We start from the raw sequence: 18,102 nt of genomic DNA on the forward strand, positions 1-18,102 counted from the left end.
GGGTTCAGAGGAGATTTACTAGGATGTTGCCTGGTATGGAGGGAAGGTCTTACGAGGAAAGGCTCAGGGAATTGAGGTTGTTTTCGTTAGAGAGGAGAAGGCTGAGAGGTGACTTAATAGAGACATATAAGATAGTCAGAGGGTTAGATAGGGTGGACAGTGAGAGTCTTTTTCCTCGGATGGTGATGACCAACACGAGGGGACATAGCTTTAAATTGAGGGGTGATAGATATAGGACAGATATCAGAGGCAGTTTCTTTACTCAGAGAGTAGTAGGGGTGTGGAATGCCCTGCCTGCAACAGTAGTAGACTCGCCAACTTTAAGGGCATTTAAGTGGTCACTGGATAGACATATGGATGAAAATGGAATAGTGTCGGTCAGATAGGCTTCAGATGGTTTCACAGGTCGGCGCAACATCGAGGGCCGAAGGGCCTGTACTGCGCTGTAGTGTTCTATGTTCTATGTTCTATGTTCTAAGTGTGAGGTGATTCATTTTGGAAGGAATAACAGGAAGACAGAGTACTGGGCTAATGGTAAGATTCTTGGTAGTGTGGACAAGCAGAGAGATCTCCGTGTCCATATCCATAGATCCCTGAAAGTTGCCACCCAGGTTGAGAGGGTTGTTAAGAAGGCGTATGGTGTGTCAGCTTTTATTGGTAGAGGAATTGAGTTTCGGAGCCTTGAGGTCATGTTGCAGTTGTAAAAAACTCTGGTGCAGCCGCATTTGGTGTATTGCGTGCAGTTCTGGTTGCCACATTATAGGAAGGATGTGGAAGCATTGGAAAGGGTACAGAGGAGATTTACAAGGATGTTGCCTGGTATGGAGGGAAGATCTTATGAGGAAAGGCTGAAGGACTTGAGGCTGTTTTCGTTAGAGAGAAGAAGGTTAAGAGGTGACTTAATTGAGGCATACAAGATGATCAGAGAATTAGATAGCTCAAAAGCATTGAGAGCCTTTTTCCCCGGATGGTGATGTCCAGCATGAGGGAACATAGCTTTAAATTGAGGAGAGATAGATATAGGACAGATGTCAGAGGTAGATTCTTTACTCAGAGAGTAGTAAGGGCGTGGAATGCCCTGCCTGTAACAGTAGTGGACTCGCCAACACTAAACGCATTCAAATGGTCATTGGATAGGCATATGGACGATAAGGGAATAGTGTAGATGGGCTTTAGAGGGGTTTCACAGGACGGCGCAACATCGAGGGCCGAAGGGCCGGTACCGCGCTGTAATGTTCTATGTTCTATGTACGTCTCCCTTGTGGAGACCATGAATTGGCTTCAATTTGAATTTGAATTTGTTTTTGGAGCAAGCAATGAGGTGGGTTAGGGTTTGCCCTGTCCATTCTGCACATTGGCTTTGTAACTTTAAGGATGAGATAAAAAAATGTTTTGAAAAGAAAGACCCCAGTACGCAGCACAGTGGAGAAGGAGACCATCACAGCGGCACAAAACTATGATCGAGAAGACCATGTGACGTGTCCTACTGTGCTCTGCTGTCCACTGTGCAAACGGGAAGCAAAGCCTGTCATGACCTGTAAACTACTGCCTGCTTTGTCCCTTGAACTTCTCTAAATCACCTAACAAACTTCATCTGTAGTTCACACTTGAACGTATTTTCATACCATGTGAACATTTACTATCTGAGCAATCAATCAGGTCCTCAATACAGTGATCAATGAGAGCCAGCATAGGAGGCGCCACATTACCTGGCCCCAAATGGAATCTTTTGACTGGATATCTCCCTTGCTGTACACATTCCACTCAATTCACAATCCATCCTGCTATTTTTCAATAATGCCGTGACTTCTTGTGATTTTTAAAATAATTCGTGAAGAATTTTATCCCAAATTTTCTGAAAATCCAATAGTCACTGCACTTCTTTTATCTTCTATTTTAATCATGTCTTCAAAACGTCGAATCATGTTGGTCAGACCAAAATCTCCATTTGTGTTTCCAACCACAAGTGTCCCAGTTGATGCTCACATTATTCTGCACGTTCCCCTCCTGATTGCTTAACTTGAATGTTTTGACAGTCCTCAAGTGCACCCACTTTCTCACAATGTTGAAAGCCAGCCTGTGTTAAATAATAGACATATCTTAGTGATACAAGAAACCTTTTCAACAATTACTGTTTGTGGGGTTAGACTCCTCTGGGTGACTCCCTTTGCCAGAGTTGGAAGTTATGAGTCAGGGGTTAAACTGGCAACTTCATGAAATGAAGCAATAATAACTCTACAGCGATGCAGGAAAGGTTGTGCATTTGCATTTCCGGTGCTAATCATTCAGTTAACGCTAATTTGTAATCACTCTTAACTGGTATGCAAAACTAGGGTCAGAAAATCTGTTCACTGAATTTTCCTTGTTTCCTTTAGTTTCTAAGCAATAAATACAACATTTTATTGAACCTTGCAAATTGCTTTAGCAAGTGAGATTATTATGCAGAGCATTCTAATGATGCTCCATTACCTTGGTGGTAATATTACTTCCTTTGCATACAGTCTTTTTATGTACCGAACTGCCCTCTTCTGGCAAATGCAAAAAGTGGTTACATAGTCTAGCAATATGAATAACAATGGGCAGATGAGGTCAGTGGTGAATGAACAATGAACAATGCTTGCAGTTTATTCCTTTTACTTTTTCTGGGCTTTTACTCAGCAACTCACGGTCACTTGGAATTTGATACAACCAGTCACCCTCTACAGAGGATCACGGACCTGTCAGAACAAGGCATTCAATGCGCATCTCTTCAAGCAACCAGATTGAGGCATTCAGTGGCATTAGCATTGCTAATTTCTGGTGTAGCCATTGAAAATGGCCACCTGCAAATGACCATGGAAATTGTGGTCAACATGGACACAGACAAGTACACAGCCTCTATGTATTGTGCAAAGAAGCCAGACCTGACTGAAACTTGCACCCATTAAAAGTCAATCACCATTTCCCCTAGGACAATAGAGTTTGAATCAAGGAACTACAACAGTAGCAGACTAACTGGCACCACTTCACCTTATTTGGAAAGGCTTATGTGCCTAGGACAATGACAGCTGGGACCCGCCCAGCCACCGAGGTACCCGCCCCCTAATTGGCCAGGATAAATGAGGGTGATCGAAACCCTATCGATCCATTGGATCTAGAGTTAGGACCGCCCATAAGGGTGCAAAAGAGAAGAAGGATCAGAAGCCCTGCACACTAGCGATCGGCCTCTTTTGGACCGGCCTGTGTGGGATCAATTGCAGCATATCAACCGGCCAAGTTCAAGGTCCCGCAATCGCTACCTGAAGGACGAGCCCAGACGGGACGAACCTGAAGACTTCCAACCGACCCACGTGGACACAGATAAAGCCTTATCTCCCGCACAGAGCCAGTTAACCTGAAGTTAAGTAAAGATCATCTTAGTTATTAGGTTTAATTTAGTGCATAGCTGCATGAATCATTGCATATAGAACAAGTGTGTTTGTTAATAAACTGTCTTTTGAACTAATATACTGGTTGTGGTCATTCGGTCAATATAAGAAACAGCTTGTGGTTCACATAGAAATAAAGAAGTCATCACAGGGCTATCAACATTATGGGGGTTACCATTGACTCAAAACTAAACTGGACTAGCCATATAATTACTGTGGCTACAAGAGCAGGTCTGAGGCTTGGACTCCTGCAATGAACACCTCATCTCCTAATGTCCCAAAGCCAGTCCATTATCTACAAGGTGCAAGTTGGGGATGTGATAGAACATTCTTCACTTGCCTGGACGACTGCTGCTCAATCAACACTCAAGAAGCTCGATACCATAAAAGCTATGCAACCCACTTGATTGGCACCTCATCCACAAATATTCACTCCCTCCACCATTGATACACAGAAACAGTAGTGTGAACCATCTACAAGAAGCACTGTAGGAATTCACCAAGGCTCCTTAAGCAGCACCTTCCAAACCCACAACGACTACCACCTACAAAGATAAATGCAGCAAACACAAGGGAATGCCACCACCTGGAGGTTCCCCTCCAAGCCACTCACCATCCTGACTTGGAAATATATCTCCATTCCTTGACTGTCGCTGGATCAAAATCCTAGAACTCTCTCCCAAACAGCACTGTGGGTTTACCTGAAACATATGGACTGCAGCGGTTCAAGAAGGCAACTCACCATCACCTTCTCAATGGAAATTAGGGATGGTCTATAAATGCTGGCATACCCAGCAATGCCCACATCCAACGAAAAAACCCTCTAGGGTAGAGAGTTTCAAAGATTCACAACCTTTGAATCAGGAAATTTCTCCTCATCTCCGACCTAAATGATCGGTCCCTTATCCTGAGATTGTGCCCAGTCTTTTAGATTCCCTAACCAATTGACGCACCCTATTAAGCCCCCTCAGAATGTTACAGGTTTCAATTAGATCACCACTCATTCTTCTACACACCAGAGAACCTAAGCCCAATTTACTCAGCCTCTTGTCACAGGACAACCTTCTGTTGACCAAGATCCTTGCTCAGTTAATTGATAGACACAACTTTATAATTTTCCATCAGGCCATAGTAGTCTCCTTTCTTTGCTTGACCATTTTGTATTAGGCTGTAAATGGCCATCTACAGCCCTCAACCCAGGGACCAATTTAATGAGCTTTCGCTATATCGCCTCCAAAGCAACTATATCCTTGCTTAAATGAGGAGACCAAAATGCACACAGTAAATTCTTCAGTGCCAGAGTTTTGCAAGAAATTCAAACTTACTATGCTGTTAAAAGTCCCATCTTTTTTTACATGTTGAATGAGTAGCTAATGGGTAAATGCTGCAACATCACAGCTTCATGTGTTTGAATGCAGAAGAGAAGTACCAGTGCAGAGAAGCCCCTGAAGAAGCAAAGTGGACAACAGCTTTTGAAATTCTGTGTTTGAATGCACTTGTGCAGGTGACAATAGTTCTTGGCTGAGCCCCTCCTTAACAATAATAAGCATTGATTAGCTCACGTTATTTCTATCATAAGACCTTAGCTGATATCAATGCTACCAACAAAATTCGGAAATTTGCTAAAGACAGCTGATTTGATACTGCCCTGTTTTTTTTCAAATATAACACTTCAAATGACCCCATCACTTCTTCATACCTTCCATTTACTTAATGAGATTAAATAAAATAATTGCTTTTCACAGTAACTTCATTTGTGACAATAAGCTATTATTAAGATTAAATATTGCGAAGAAAGGAACATGGAAAGAAAGAGGCGCCCGCATGCTAAATCACACAGACTATTGAGTCGACATTTGGCACACCATTTCTTTCTGTAAAGTGTCTGCCCTATACTCAGGCCATCTGAACTCAAAGGTAGAAATCAAGATTTATTTCTTGAGGGTGAGCAATAGAGGTAAATGATGCCTGATTTGTACTGCTTAACTTCACCTCCGGAAACTGTGAGGACCTATTCTTCTGGTGGCTACACGGTTCAAACACGTTGAAAAGCCTCACAAATAAACCAGTCTTTCTCTTTTGGTGCTATACTCCAAGAGGATGTTGGTGTCATTGACTTACAGTGTTGGTCCAGTGTTGAGAAGGTACTGGCAATGGTTCAACATCGCCATCTGGAGCTCTGGCGGATCAGGCAATTCTCCCGCTCTTACCGCCTTCCATAGGTGTATTAAAAAGACATACAGGCTGATATTCAACCTGTTGGCTGTGCTACATGTGCATCTTCCGTGGCCATTAAGTTTTGGGTGGCATTTGGGCATCACTGTGGTGCTGTGGGTTAGCCCTGCTGCCTCAGGACGCCGAGGTCCCAGGTTCGATCCTGGCTCTGGGTCACTGTCCGTGTGGAGTTTGCACATTCTCCCTGTGTTTGCAATGGTTTCACCCCCACAACCCAAAAGATGTGCAGGGTAGGTGGGTTGGCCACGCTAAATTGCCCCTTAATTGGAAAATTGAATTGGGTACTCTAAATTTATACAAAAAAAGTAAACAAAAAAGTCTTGGATGGGATTTGAACTTAGAGCCTCTTGATCAGAGTTAGGACACAACCGATAGACTGCAAGGCCCCCCAAAACAATCCACAAAACTTTGAAAATCTGACAAAATGACTTCAACAAACCTGACACAGACCCCAAATAGGATTGACTGAATTTTCAGGTAGGAACTTGGCAAATCCAACTCATTTGACATTCTTCAGAATTTTACAAAAACCTAGCCTGTGTAATTCATTTGACCCGATTTTTGGCGGTGGTTCATTGGAAATGGGGTGCAGAAGACAGAAAATCGGTCGACTCACTTCATTCATGATTGCGGTCTGGAAAGTTACTGTCCACAAAAAGCCTGGGTGTCCATTTCTGTCTATGGGACTGAGCAGCAATCTGTAGAAAGCACAAATTCCAGGCAAACTCACCTATTTAAAGGTGAGTTCTCTATTTAAGGGAATTTGCAGCAACTGCACTGTAGGATAATTGCTTTTCCCCCACATCACTGCACGGGAAGAAGGGGCTCTCAAGTTGAGCAACGCTGCCCAGGGCTGTGGAGAGTTAAATCTAAGAAGGAGGTCATGCTACCGGTGGAGTGGGAGGGGTGGTAAGAAGCCATCCAAAGTAAGCCTGAGAAGGGGCAGCACGGTAGCATTGTGGATAGCACAATCGCTTCACAGCTCCAGGGTCCCAGGTTCGATTCCGGCTTGGGTCACTGCTTGTGCGGTGTCTGCACATCCTCCCCGTGTGTGCGTGGGTTTCCTCCGGGTGCTCCGGTTTCCTCCCACAGTCCAAAGATGTGCAGGTTAGGTGGATTGGCCATGATAAATTGCCCTTAGTATCCAAAATTGCCCTTAGTGTTGGGTGGGGTTACTGGGTTATGGGGATAGGGTGGAGTTGTTGACCTTAGGTAGGGTGCTCTTTCCAAGAGCCGGTGCAGACTCGATGGGCTGAATGGCCTCCTTCTGCACTGTAAAGTCTATGAAGGGTGAAAAATTCCTTTTGAGGGTGAGACTCCAGAGTCAATTATTCACTTATAACTGATTCCCAATGAAAAGACTACGGGCGCGATTCTCCGAGCCCCGCTCCGGGCCGGAGAATCACCGCAACCGCGCCACAACAACGCCGGCACACGATTCTCCGAGGTGCGGAGAATCAGCGCCATTTGCGCCAGCGTGTTTGGTGCGGCGCCGGTCGCAGGCCGCTGTCGCGGCGGGGCCGTCGATTCTCTGGCCCAAATGGCCAAGCGGAAAAAGCAGAGTCCCACCGGCGCCGTCCACACCTGTTCGCTGTCGGCAGGAATTGTGCGCGAAGGGTCGGGGGGGGGGGGGGTGGCCTGTGGTGGTGGTGGTGGGGGAGGGGGGGGCTCCGATGGGGTCTGGCCCGCGATCAGGGCCCACCGATCAGCGGGCCAGCCTCTTCCCCCCCCCCGGGCCTACTTTGTTGCACGTCCGGCCCCTGAACCCCGCGCCATGTTGCGTCAGGGCCGGAGCATTCAGTAAGGCCACTGCGCATGTGCGGGCTGGCGCATTGTCACTGCGCATGTGCGGGTTGGCGCCGCCCCCAGTGCACGGCAGGAAGTAAGGCTTGAGCGGTGTGAACCGCTCCAGTGCCGTTCTGGCCCCCTACTGTCCGCGCCCGCTTCGGACCATCGTGAAACGAGACGCCGTTCACGATGGCGTGGACACTCTGCCCTGCGATCGGAGAATCGCGCCCTACATTGCTGTACGGGACCTGTGACAGCACATTAAAAACACGGCAAAAGCCCATGAAGCTGTCAGCATTTTAGAGTACCATATCTCAGGAGTGTCGAACAGGGCGTAATACAAGCATTTTGTTGCTATGAAGCTTCATGAAGACCTACATATTCGAGGTTTTCGCAAAGGTGAAGAAGGCACAAAGGAACTGGCATTACTGTCTCCTCCTGTGAACCTGATTGAGTGAGATTAAAGAACAATACAGCACAGGAACAGGCCCTTCGGCCCTCCAAGCCTGCGCCGACCATGGTACCTGCCTAAACTAAAACCGTCTGCACTTACGGAGTCCGTATCCTTCTATTCCCACCTTATTCATATATTTGTCTAGATGTCCCTTAAATGCCACCATCGTTCCTGCTCCCACCATCTCCCCAGGCAGCGCGTTCCATATATTTACCACCCTTGCATATCTGTTTTAAACTTTTCCCCACGCACTTTAAACCTATGTCCCCTAGTACTCGACTCTCCTACTCTAGGAAAGAGCATCTGACTATTCACTCTGTCCATGCCATTCATAATCTTGTAGACCTCTATCAGGTTGCCTCTCAACCTCCATGATTCCAGTGAGAACAGACTGAGTTTATCTAACCTCTCCTCATAGCTAATGCCCTCCATGCCCGGCAACATCCTAGTAAACCGCTTCTGTACCCTCTCCAAAGCATCCAAATCCTTCTGGTAGTGTGGTGACCAGAATTGCTCACAATATTCCAAATGAGGCCTAACTAAGGTGCAACATGACTTGCCAATTTTTATATTCAATGCCCCCATCGATGAAGGCCAGCATGCCGTAGGTCTTCTTGACCACCTTTCAGTGATCGGTGGACATGCACGCCCAGATCTCTCTGTCTGTCAGTACTCGCAAGAGTTCTACCATTTACTGTGTAATTCCTACATGCATTGGACCTTCCAAAGTGCATTACCTCACTTGTCCAGATTAAACTCCATCTGCCACTTCCCCGCCCCAAGACTCCAACCAGTTTATACCCTGATTGTGAGGACCAAGCATTCACCCCTTTCGTATTAAAGGTAAGCGAACTTGGCGTGTGTCGCGAAGATTGATTAGTTTGGGTCCCGAAGGTTGGCTGGTTGGAAAAAATGGGTCCCGGGAAAAAAAGTTTTAAAAACACTGCTTTAAGTAGTCCCTGCTTGCTAACACGTTTTGTTTCAGCAGTGAATGGGAGGCATTTACTGTATTCTTTGGCCAGCTTCAGTATTTATGCTCTGCTTCAACCCATTCAGGTCTGCCTTTTATCCCCTGCGGGTGCATACAGCGGACACGCCTACATATACCGCCTGTCACCTGGTATAACAACGCTGACATAGGAAGCAGCTGGTGGATCCCCACCCACACTTTTACAGTGGAGATATATTTCTATTGCACAGTAGCAGTGCTACGTGAGTAAAATTCATTCTCCTTAAGTATCTGAACCCACCTAACCTCATGCAAGGTCAAGCCTGAGGCAACCTCAACTTATGGTTTTGCTCCTTGCAGGGAATATGTGACTGTTGGCATGTGGCGGTATTGGGAATCATGTTATTTAATTACAACTTGACGACAGGGCAACCTCGATAAACTTGCTGATCCTTTCCTGTAATCATCATGACTCAATCTTGCAAACATTGTGCAAATTCCTTGGAATTTTTACTGAGTCATGATCATGCATGCAAATCGCTGCATAATATGCAGTGTTGAAATCCAAGTGGATAGAGAAGATTACAAAAAACAGCTTTACATGATATCCAAAAGCAATCGTCTTTATTATTGTCACAAGTAGGCTTGTATTAACACTGCAATAAAGTTACTGAGAAATGCCCCCAGTCGCCATACTTGGTGCGTGTTTGGGTGCACAGAGGAAGAATTCACAATGTCCAATTCACCTAACACATCTTTTGGGACTTTTGGGAAAAACCAAAGCACCCAGAGGAAAGCAGACACGGGGAGAACGTGCAGATTCCACACAGACAATGACCCAAGTGGGAATCGAACCTGGGACCATGGCGCTGTGAAGCAACAGTGGTAACCACTGTGTACCATGCCGCCTCGAATGCTTCATGGCACATGCTAAATGGAAAACACCTCATTCATTTATTTTCTTCATTTCCAAACACAATTATTTTAAACATAGTTTTGAATAACACGATTGTACAGCTCCTCTCACAACCACAGTGTTTTATATCCAATAACATGCAGTCATTGCTGTAAGCAGGAAAGGCAGCAGCGAGATCCCATTAGCATCAATGTAATAATGATCTGGTCATTTTTAGCGAGTTTGGTTGAGCGATAAATATTGGCAAGGTCACCAGGGGAATTGTCTGCCAGTTTCAGGCTTGGCTTCTTCTTAAATCAGCTCACAGCTTTATATTGTGCTTCACTTGGTATCTTTCCAAGGGCTCTACCAGACATTCATCATCGTCTCTTTCGGATCATCAACCTCAACTGTCTGTCCCACCTCGTCACTGACTTTCCCGCCCAGGCCACCTCATCCTAGGTCTCGAACGTGTCATCATCTCCCAGATTCGTGCCCATCATTTCTGCAAATCCATGTTTGAATCCCTCCAGCTTACTACTCTGGGCACCAAAACAGCTCTTATCAAAGTCACAAATGGCATCTTCTGTGGCTATGACAAAGATGACTCGTCAACCAGTTTACAGCGTTTGCCACAGCTATCCTCCACCAACACTTCCCAAGCTAGGTGGAACCGCACTCACTTTGTGCCATTCTTATATAACTGCCACCAGAATCACCTACAACAGGTTTTATTCCCCTTTCTGTACTGTCACCTGCAGTGTGTCCAACGACCTGGGATTAGGTAGTCTGGGTGGGAAACACACAAATTATTTCTCATCTACATGCTGGACATCTGCTTTACCTTCCAAAAACAGCGTCAGGTTCCAATAATACACACCATCTTCACCCACGCCTCCTGATCGTCAATGACTACTCTACCTCTCCATCACCCCCACCCACTCCACCTCTCCATCACCCCCACCACTTCCCCATCACATTCACCCACTTCACCTCTCCGTCACCCCCATCATTTCCCCTTCACACCCACCCACTCCACCTCTCCGTCACCCCCACCCACTCCACCTCTCCGTCACCCCCACCCATTCCACCTCTCCGTCACCCCCACCCATTCCACCTCTCCATCACCCCCACCCATTCCACCTCTCCGTCACCCCCACTACACCCACCCACTCCACCTCCCCGACACCCCCACCACTTCCCCATCACATCCACCCACTTCACCTCTCCGTCACCACCATCATTTCCCCTTCACACCCACCCACTCCACCTCTCCGTCACCCCCACCCACTCCACCTCTCCGTCACCCCCACCCATTCCACCTCTCCGTCACCCCCACCCATTCCACCTCTCCGTCACCCCCACCCATTCCACCTCTCCGTCACCCCCACTACACCCACCCACTCCACCTCCCCGACACCCCCACCACTTCCCCATCACATCCACCCACTTCCCCTTCACACCCACCCACTCCACCTCTCCGTCACTCCCACCGCTTCCCCGTCAAACCCACCCACTCCACCCCCCGTCACCCCCACCCACTCCACCCCCCCGTCACCCCCACCCACTCCACCCCCCCGTCACCCCCACCCACTCCACCCCCCCGTCACCCCCACCCACTCCACCCCCCCGTCACCCCCACCCATTCCACCCCCCCGTCACCCCCACCCACTCCACCCCCCCCGTCACCCCCACCCACTCCACCCCCCCCGTCACCCCCACCCACTCCACCTCCCCGTCACCCCCACCCACTCCACCTCCCCATTACCCACTCCATCACACCTCCCCCTACCCATTCCATCTCCCCATCACCCCCACCAACTCCCCCTCATCCCCACCCACTCGCCCTCATCAACACCCACTCCACCTCACCCTCAACACCCACTCCACCAGCATCTCCACCTACATCATGATCAGCTACTCCATCTAATCACCTTCCTCAACTCCTTCATTTTTGTAAATTATCAGATTGCCTGCCTGGCATCCAGTACTGGATGAACAGACATTTACTCCAGTGAAGTATTGGGAAGACAGAAGCCATAAGGCCCTATTTTCAGGCCTTGTCTTGCCAGGCTTGGTGTCGCGGTGAGGCTGTTCCTCTCGCGGTGATGCTGGAGGTTCGATTGAATTTTGGGCGACGTTGAAATCTGGATCTTGACTTTGTTGGGCAAGATCCAGACCAGCATACTTAAATGAGCTCCCCCCCAGGAACTAACCACCTCCCCAGCGAGGCTTCGATCGGACGCCATTAGGTACATCTCCACACAAACATGGACCAGGCGTAACTGCATCTGGGGATGGGGGAGGCGGTTTCCTGGGCCATTGGAGACCCCTGGATGGTCGGGGAAAGGCTGGGTGGAACCCCGGCTCTCCCTCTGGCACTGCCAAGGAGTCCAGGTGGCACAGTCAGGCTGACAAGGGAACCTGGGTAGCAGTGCCAGAGTGCCTGAATGCCACTGCCAAAGGTTTGTGCCTGAGGGGGGAACATCCAGGGGTATTAAAGGTGGAGGGCGGGATGAAGGGTTAGTATGAAAAGCCTCATAAAGGTTGCGGTCCTGCAATGGGAGTGGGGCCTAAAAAGGGGGTTGGGGAGGCCTGAAGGGGTGCCCCTCAATGATCCCATAGCATGGTGTCCTCCCTTGCGGGGGTGTGGGGTAATGCCCATGTGTGTGTGGGGGTGACATTGCCCATAGATGGGAGGATGTGGGGGACCTTCAAGCTCACTTAGAGATCAGGCACCCTTTCAAAATGACGGCCTGATCTTGGAGGAGCAGGTCTCGATGGCGAGCTCAGCTCCCCAATAATGAAAACGTTTCTAAATCTGGACTTGACTAAGGGAAAAACTCCCCAAGGCCCCAAAAAAATGACAATGACAAAGTGTGGTTGAATCGTGGTATGGATCTCACCCAAAAAGCCGATGGGAAACAACAAACTCACCCAAAAAGACAAGTAGAAATGTTTATTTGAATTCTGCCATTGTCTTTGGTCTCCACCACCATGTCCATTCCCTGGTTATTGACCCCATACTACTCATAATCTTGATGTCATATTTGAGCTTGATACGAATTTTTAACCACATATGCACACCATCGCTAAGATCACCTTACTCCTCTGTAACATTTCCTGACTGTCCTTACCTCAGTTCTTCATCCACCTCTACTCTTATGGCTCCAACATATTCCTAGCAGTCTCGCATGTACTATCCTTTGTCAATTCCTATCATCCAAAAGATTGATGCTCCAGTCCAAATTTACACCGGGCTCCAATCACCCATCATCCTTATCTATGCTGACGTTTCTGCGTGGGTTTCACCCCCACAACCCAAAGATGTGCAGGTTAGGTGGATTGGCCACGCTAAATTGCCACTTAATTGGAAAAAAATAATTGGCTACTCTAAATTTATAAAAAAAATCAAAAAAAAAATCTATGCTGACGTTTGTTAGCTCCTAGGCCAAGTAATACCTCAATGTTAAAATTTCGATCCTCATTTACAAATCCTTCCACAAACTCTGTAATCTCCTCCAGACACACAACCCGCATATATCCGCGATCCTTTAATTCTGATCTTAAGCAGTCCCAATTTTAATTGCTCAACCACTGTGGCTGTATCTTTGACTGCCAAGGCCCTGAGTTCTGACACTCCTTTCCGAAACCTCGCAGCTTCTCTTTCTTCCTTGAAGACACTCCTTAAAACTTACTTCACTGACTACGGTTTTGGTCACTTGCCCAATATCGCACAATGCGGTTCAGTGACAAATACTGCTTGAAAAACCTCTTGTGAAGCACCTTTGGATTTTTTATTATGCTTAAGGTGCAATATAAGTAATACAAGCTCCGATTGTTCTTTTTTGAAATACTGCCACAGGATTCTTTGAGTCCGCCTGGGAGGACAAAAGTGGATTTGGCCTAATGTCTCAATGGGAAAATAGCACCTTCACACAGTGCTGCATTCCCACAGCATGGTGCTAGACTGTTAATCTAGAAACTGTCCTCAAGCCTTGGACTGGGGTTTGAACCCACAACCTTTTGATTCACATATTGTTTTAAAAACACACAACGATTAAACAAAGTTTTGAATTATTTGGGTTTTACTGAACAAATTAGTTGGAAAAACGTCATAATTGTAGCCAATATTCACTATTAATGTTAAATCATTTTAAATAGAGTTATTTTGTTCATAATCAGATGCTATTGCTTATAAAATGTAGTTATCATGTTCCAGCCATCAGCAGTATGGGGCAGGCTTGCTGGACCAGCATGTCGCTTTCTGTTCTTCAATTTAATTGTAGCATTGCCTCAAGTTCTATCAAAGTAACAATACCAGGTTGCAACAGTTACACCCCGACATACAGGACACACAGATCATTTATGAACAGAAGGCCATTTAAAGCAAAAATTATGTTTTCGAAGTATGCACGAACTAACAGATTTCCTGCAGCGATTCCACAAGTCGACAGGTAAGCTGTTTAAACAATGAAATTAACACCCTAGTTTTAAAGTGCTGTCCAGCTCATCAACTTGCTGAAGAATGAAAGGCATTTTCAGCTAATTACTCCAAAAGTTTCTTGCAATATTTGCACTGCTAAATTAGTTTAATTCACATCTTGCGTTGAATAAATGTGTTTTTCGCCCATGTTTTCCTCTCATGCAGGATTACTTTTTAATTTTCATAACTCAATTTGGAACATTTTCCTATTGAACATATCTCAAAGAAGGTTCCACTTCCAAAGATTGTGCTCTACCTTGTTTTGAAACACTTTAAAAGTTCTTTTTTAGAATTATTAATATAGTCTGGTTTACCTGCCGAGGATCAAATGCTGAAATCTGTCACTCGGTCTGCTGAGAATTATTGGCACCAGTACTTGCCGCATGTTGTAGATTTTGTCTCTTCCAGTGCCCAAGACCAAGAATTATAGACTTTGCAGAAAGTTTACAATCCTTGATGGAAAATATATATTCCTTCTTCCTAATCTTCCAAACATAACCGCAATGTGCAGCAGCACTACAAGAGACAGAACACCAGGAAACATGGATTTGCCAAAGTTAGGAGCACATTTCCTAAAATCAATATGAATGTGAATTAACAGAATACAAAAAAATTGGGGTTTAGAAGATTGGTGTGATATATCAATTATTGGTTTGCTAATATTTCAATAGTTATCTCCTAGTTAATACCCAACTATTTAACTTAGCAGGTGAAGTCAAGTGAACAGGCTAGGTGTCAATTAGCAGCAGTTCCATAAACAACTCAAGCAGTGCATGAGGGCTATTTTAAAATGCAGGATATTACAAAAGTATTTATTTGGGTAGAGATTGAGATATCCCCAAAACATAAAATAGGAATTCTGATTGGAGATTCTGCACATATGCCTGCTTTTTAAAAATCTCAATAACATAATTAAAAAATCCCACATTATTCTTCGAAATTGCATTTTCCTCGAGGTAAAGTTTTAAAATGCAACGCTGTTGTCGAATCCACTCTTAAAAACACAAATCTTATTACTGCATGCCTCTTCTCAAGGAGATTGCATTTCAGACGTGAGGAATGATGTTGACGTTGCAGAGCCATGGTCTGATGTTGCATGGAATATTGAGTTCAGTTCTGGGTACAATATGCGAGACTTGGAAGGGATGCACCAATATTAATGTACAGGGACTGGTCACAGATGCTGCCAGACTTGCTGAGTATTGCTATCATCTGCAGCATTTTAATTTGCTTCACTGAGTGGCGTTAGCGAAGAGATAAATACTGGACAGAAACTTTCTTGGTCTTCTTTGAATAATGCCGAGGGATCTTTTATGTCCCCAGATGGGATAATGGGGAGGTAGAAGGTTGGCCGGAATCCTCCAGCCATTGGGAGTTTTCTGCTCCGTTTGGAAGCGCACCACCACCTGCGGCATGGGGCAGCTTCAATGGAAAATCCCATTGACAAGTGGCGGGAATAGAGAATCCCAGCACCAGCGACCAGCGTGCCGCTGAGAAACACGTGGCTGGGGTACTGGAACCAGCCCGTTGTCTTGGGAAGTAACGCACAGTGAGCCATGGCATTTTGAACTCAACCAAAAGTTTTTTTTAAAAATTGTCCTGAACTGGTTTCTCATTGGCGTTCGCCTATTTTGTGCTATTATGTAAGATTAATTTACATCCCAACATCTTATCTCACCCCCCAGTGAAGTGTCAGCTTAGATTATATACTCAAATCCCCAGAGTAGGAATCAAGTCCAAAACTTTCAGTAGTAGGAGGTGAGGACGCTGCCATTCAGCCAAATCCAGCACTGATTTTCTTTAGTACTTTATCAGAGTTACAAAGCCAGAGCTTAGAGTGTGGATAGGGTCAACCCCTAATCCAGCTCCTTGCCTGCTCCAAAAACCAATTCAAATTCTGTCTTTAAGACAGAGATAGGTAGGTTCTTGATTAATAAGAGGATCAGGGGTTATGGGGTGAAGGCAGGAGAATGGGGATGAGAAAACATCAGCCATGCTTAAATGGAGGAGCAGACTAGATGGGCCGAGTGGCCTAATTCTGCTCCTATGTCTTATGGTCTGCATTGAATCCAATTCATGATCCCCATAAGAGAGACATACCAGATCCAGTCACTACACCTAACCTCATGCTCATCTTAGCCAAAAGGCTGAGAAGTGATTGTTAGGTGGAATAAATTCCCTGTTCACTGAACCCCCGAAACAGTAAAACATTAAATCATAATTACAGAACAGAGCTTTCAATTACATTGAACTCTTTGTGGATGTTAAGCCTTTAATCTACAATTGTCATGTTGGATGTTCAGTTATCATTGCTACACAACAGGCTGTCACTCAAGAATTGGCAAGGTTCAAAATGTTCGTCACTTTAGAACAGGCATGCTGGAACCGCTTGCAGGCAATCACTACACCCGTCTTGCTACAAAACAGTTTCCCAATGTGTTCAGCGAGAATAATGCTTAGTAATAAGTAGCAAGATGCCAGGCTCCATCATGGGAGGATTTTGAAAATCTATTTGTTCATGGGACACGTGCTTCACTGGCTTGACCAGAATTTACTGAATATCCCCAATTGCCCATGAGAAGGTGGTATTAGGACGCCTTCTTGAACTGCTGCAATCCATATGCTGTAGGACCAGCCACAGTGTTCCTAGGGAGGAAGTTCCCAAGATTTGTTCCAAGGACAGCGACGCACAGTGATATATTTCCAGTTCAGGATTACGTGTGGCTTGGAGGGGATCCATTAGGATAGCATATATTAGTTCACTGAATCTGTATAATTATTTAAAGCACAAGTGGAAATTGAGGTTTGTCATAACCCCAGTTATCAGCACAGCTTTGATTTACAATGTCAAAATCGTGAGTTTTCTCCAGATCATTGCCTTCTTCAATATTGTTCTCACCAACACTCTTTTGCTCTGTGTCACTGGCATCAATTTTAGGTGCGTACGAGTCATTCAAGTCAGCATTTACTAGTTTACTGTCATCCGGATCAACAGTGATTGGGTCAGCATCAACGATGTCTGAAGAATCTTTGATCATTTCCACTTGTGTCTCATCACTCTGGTCAACTTCACAAATATTAGACACCTTCTCCGCTGCGGTCACTATACTTATGTTGTTTTCCTCGGTTTGCACGTTTACATTGGTATATGGTTTTCCACCCATAAAGCGATGAACCTAGAAATTCAATGACAACATTAAATTTAAGTGAGTTGGGCAACAAGTGTTAGATTCATCTCCTCCATTCAAAGTACATTGTACTTCTGAAATAAAATGCTTATCATATTATTTACAAATACATAGAAATTACAATACAATCTGGCCGTTCATCTGCTGTATTTTAACCAAACTATGTATTTTAGTACATGCATTATAACTTTATCTGCAGCATTTTAAAAATAAAACACTTTTCTATTTTTTTGTTAAACTCTCTCTATCGTGTTACTTATTTTTTTCCCCATGTGCAAATTGTCCTTCTGATTTTATTCTCTACCCCCTACTGCTCTTGTTTGCTTCAAAATTTTCTTCATTTACATTTCTGATCTCTTATGAACTTAACCTCATGTTTTTAGTTTTCCTCTAATCATGCCATCTCAGTTTAAACAGAAATATAGAAAATTCACAGCACGGGAGATCATTAATCCCATTGTGTCTGTGCAAACTGAAAAAGTGTTCTCCAACTTAATTGTACTTTCCAGCTCTTGTTTGGTCACCTTGTAGGATACTGCATTTCAAATGCACTTGTGATGAGTGCTTCTATCCCCATCATCCTTTTCAGGGGTAGGTTCCAGGCTGCTCTCTCACTCACGCATAATCCCGTTCTCTCTAGGCCCCTCTTAATTTTTACTCAATGAAGTCCACCCTCCTCCTCCGACCCCCAGCTCCCTTT

General features: G+C 45.4%; 1 protein-coding gene across 2 annotated transcripts in view; it reads right to left on the bottom strand.

Annotated features, from left to right (window-relative positions):
- Positions 1-16,455: 16,455 nt before the first annotated feature.
- LOC119967219 (interferon alpha/beta receptor 1-like) overlaps positions 16,456-18,102 on the bottom strand; it is a 65,692-nt gene continuing 64,045 nt past the window's right edge. For both annotated transcript variants that reach the window (XM_038799447.1, XM_038799448.1), the window contains one exon: positions 16,456-17,390. In XM_038799447.1, the coding sequence (XP_038655375.1) occupies positions 16,995-17,390 (396 nt within the window). In that variant the 3' untranslated portion in view covers positions 16,456-16,994. The remainder of the gene's footprint in view (positions 17,391-18,102) is intronic.

This window comes from Scyliorhinus canicula, chromosome 6 (assembly GCF_902713615.1).
Source record: "Scyliorhinus canicula chromosome 6, sScyCan1.1, whole genome shotgun sequence".
Taxonomy (NCBI): domain Eukaryota; kingdom Metazoa; phylum Chordata; class Chondrichthyes; order Carcharhiniformes; family Scyliorhinidae; genus Scyliorhinus; species Scyliorhinus canicula.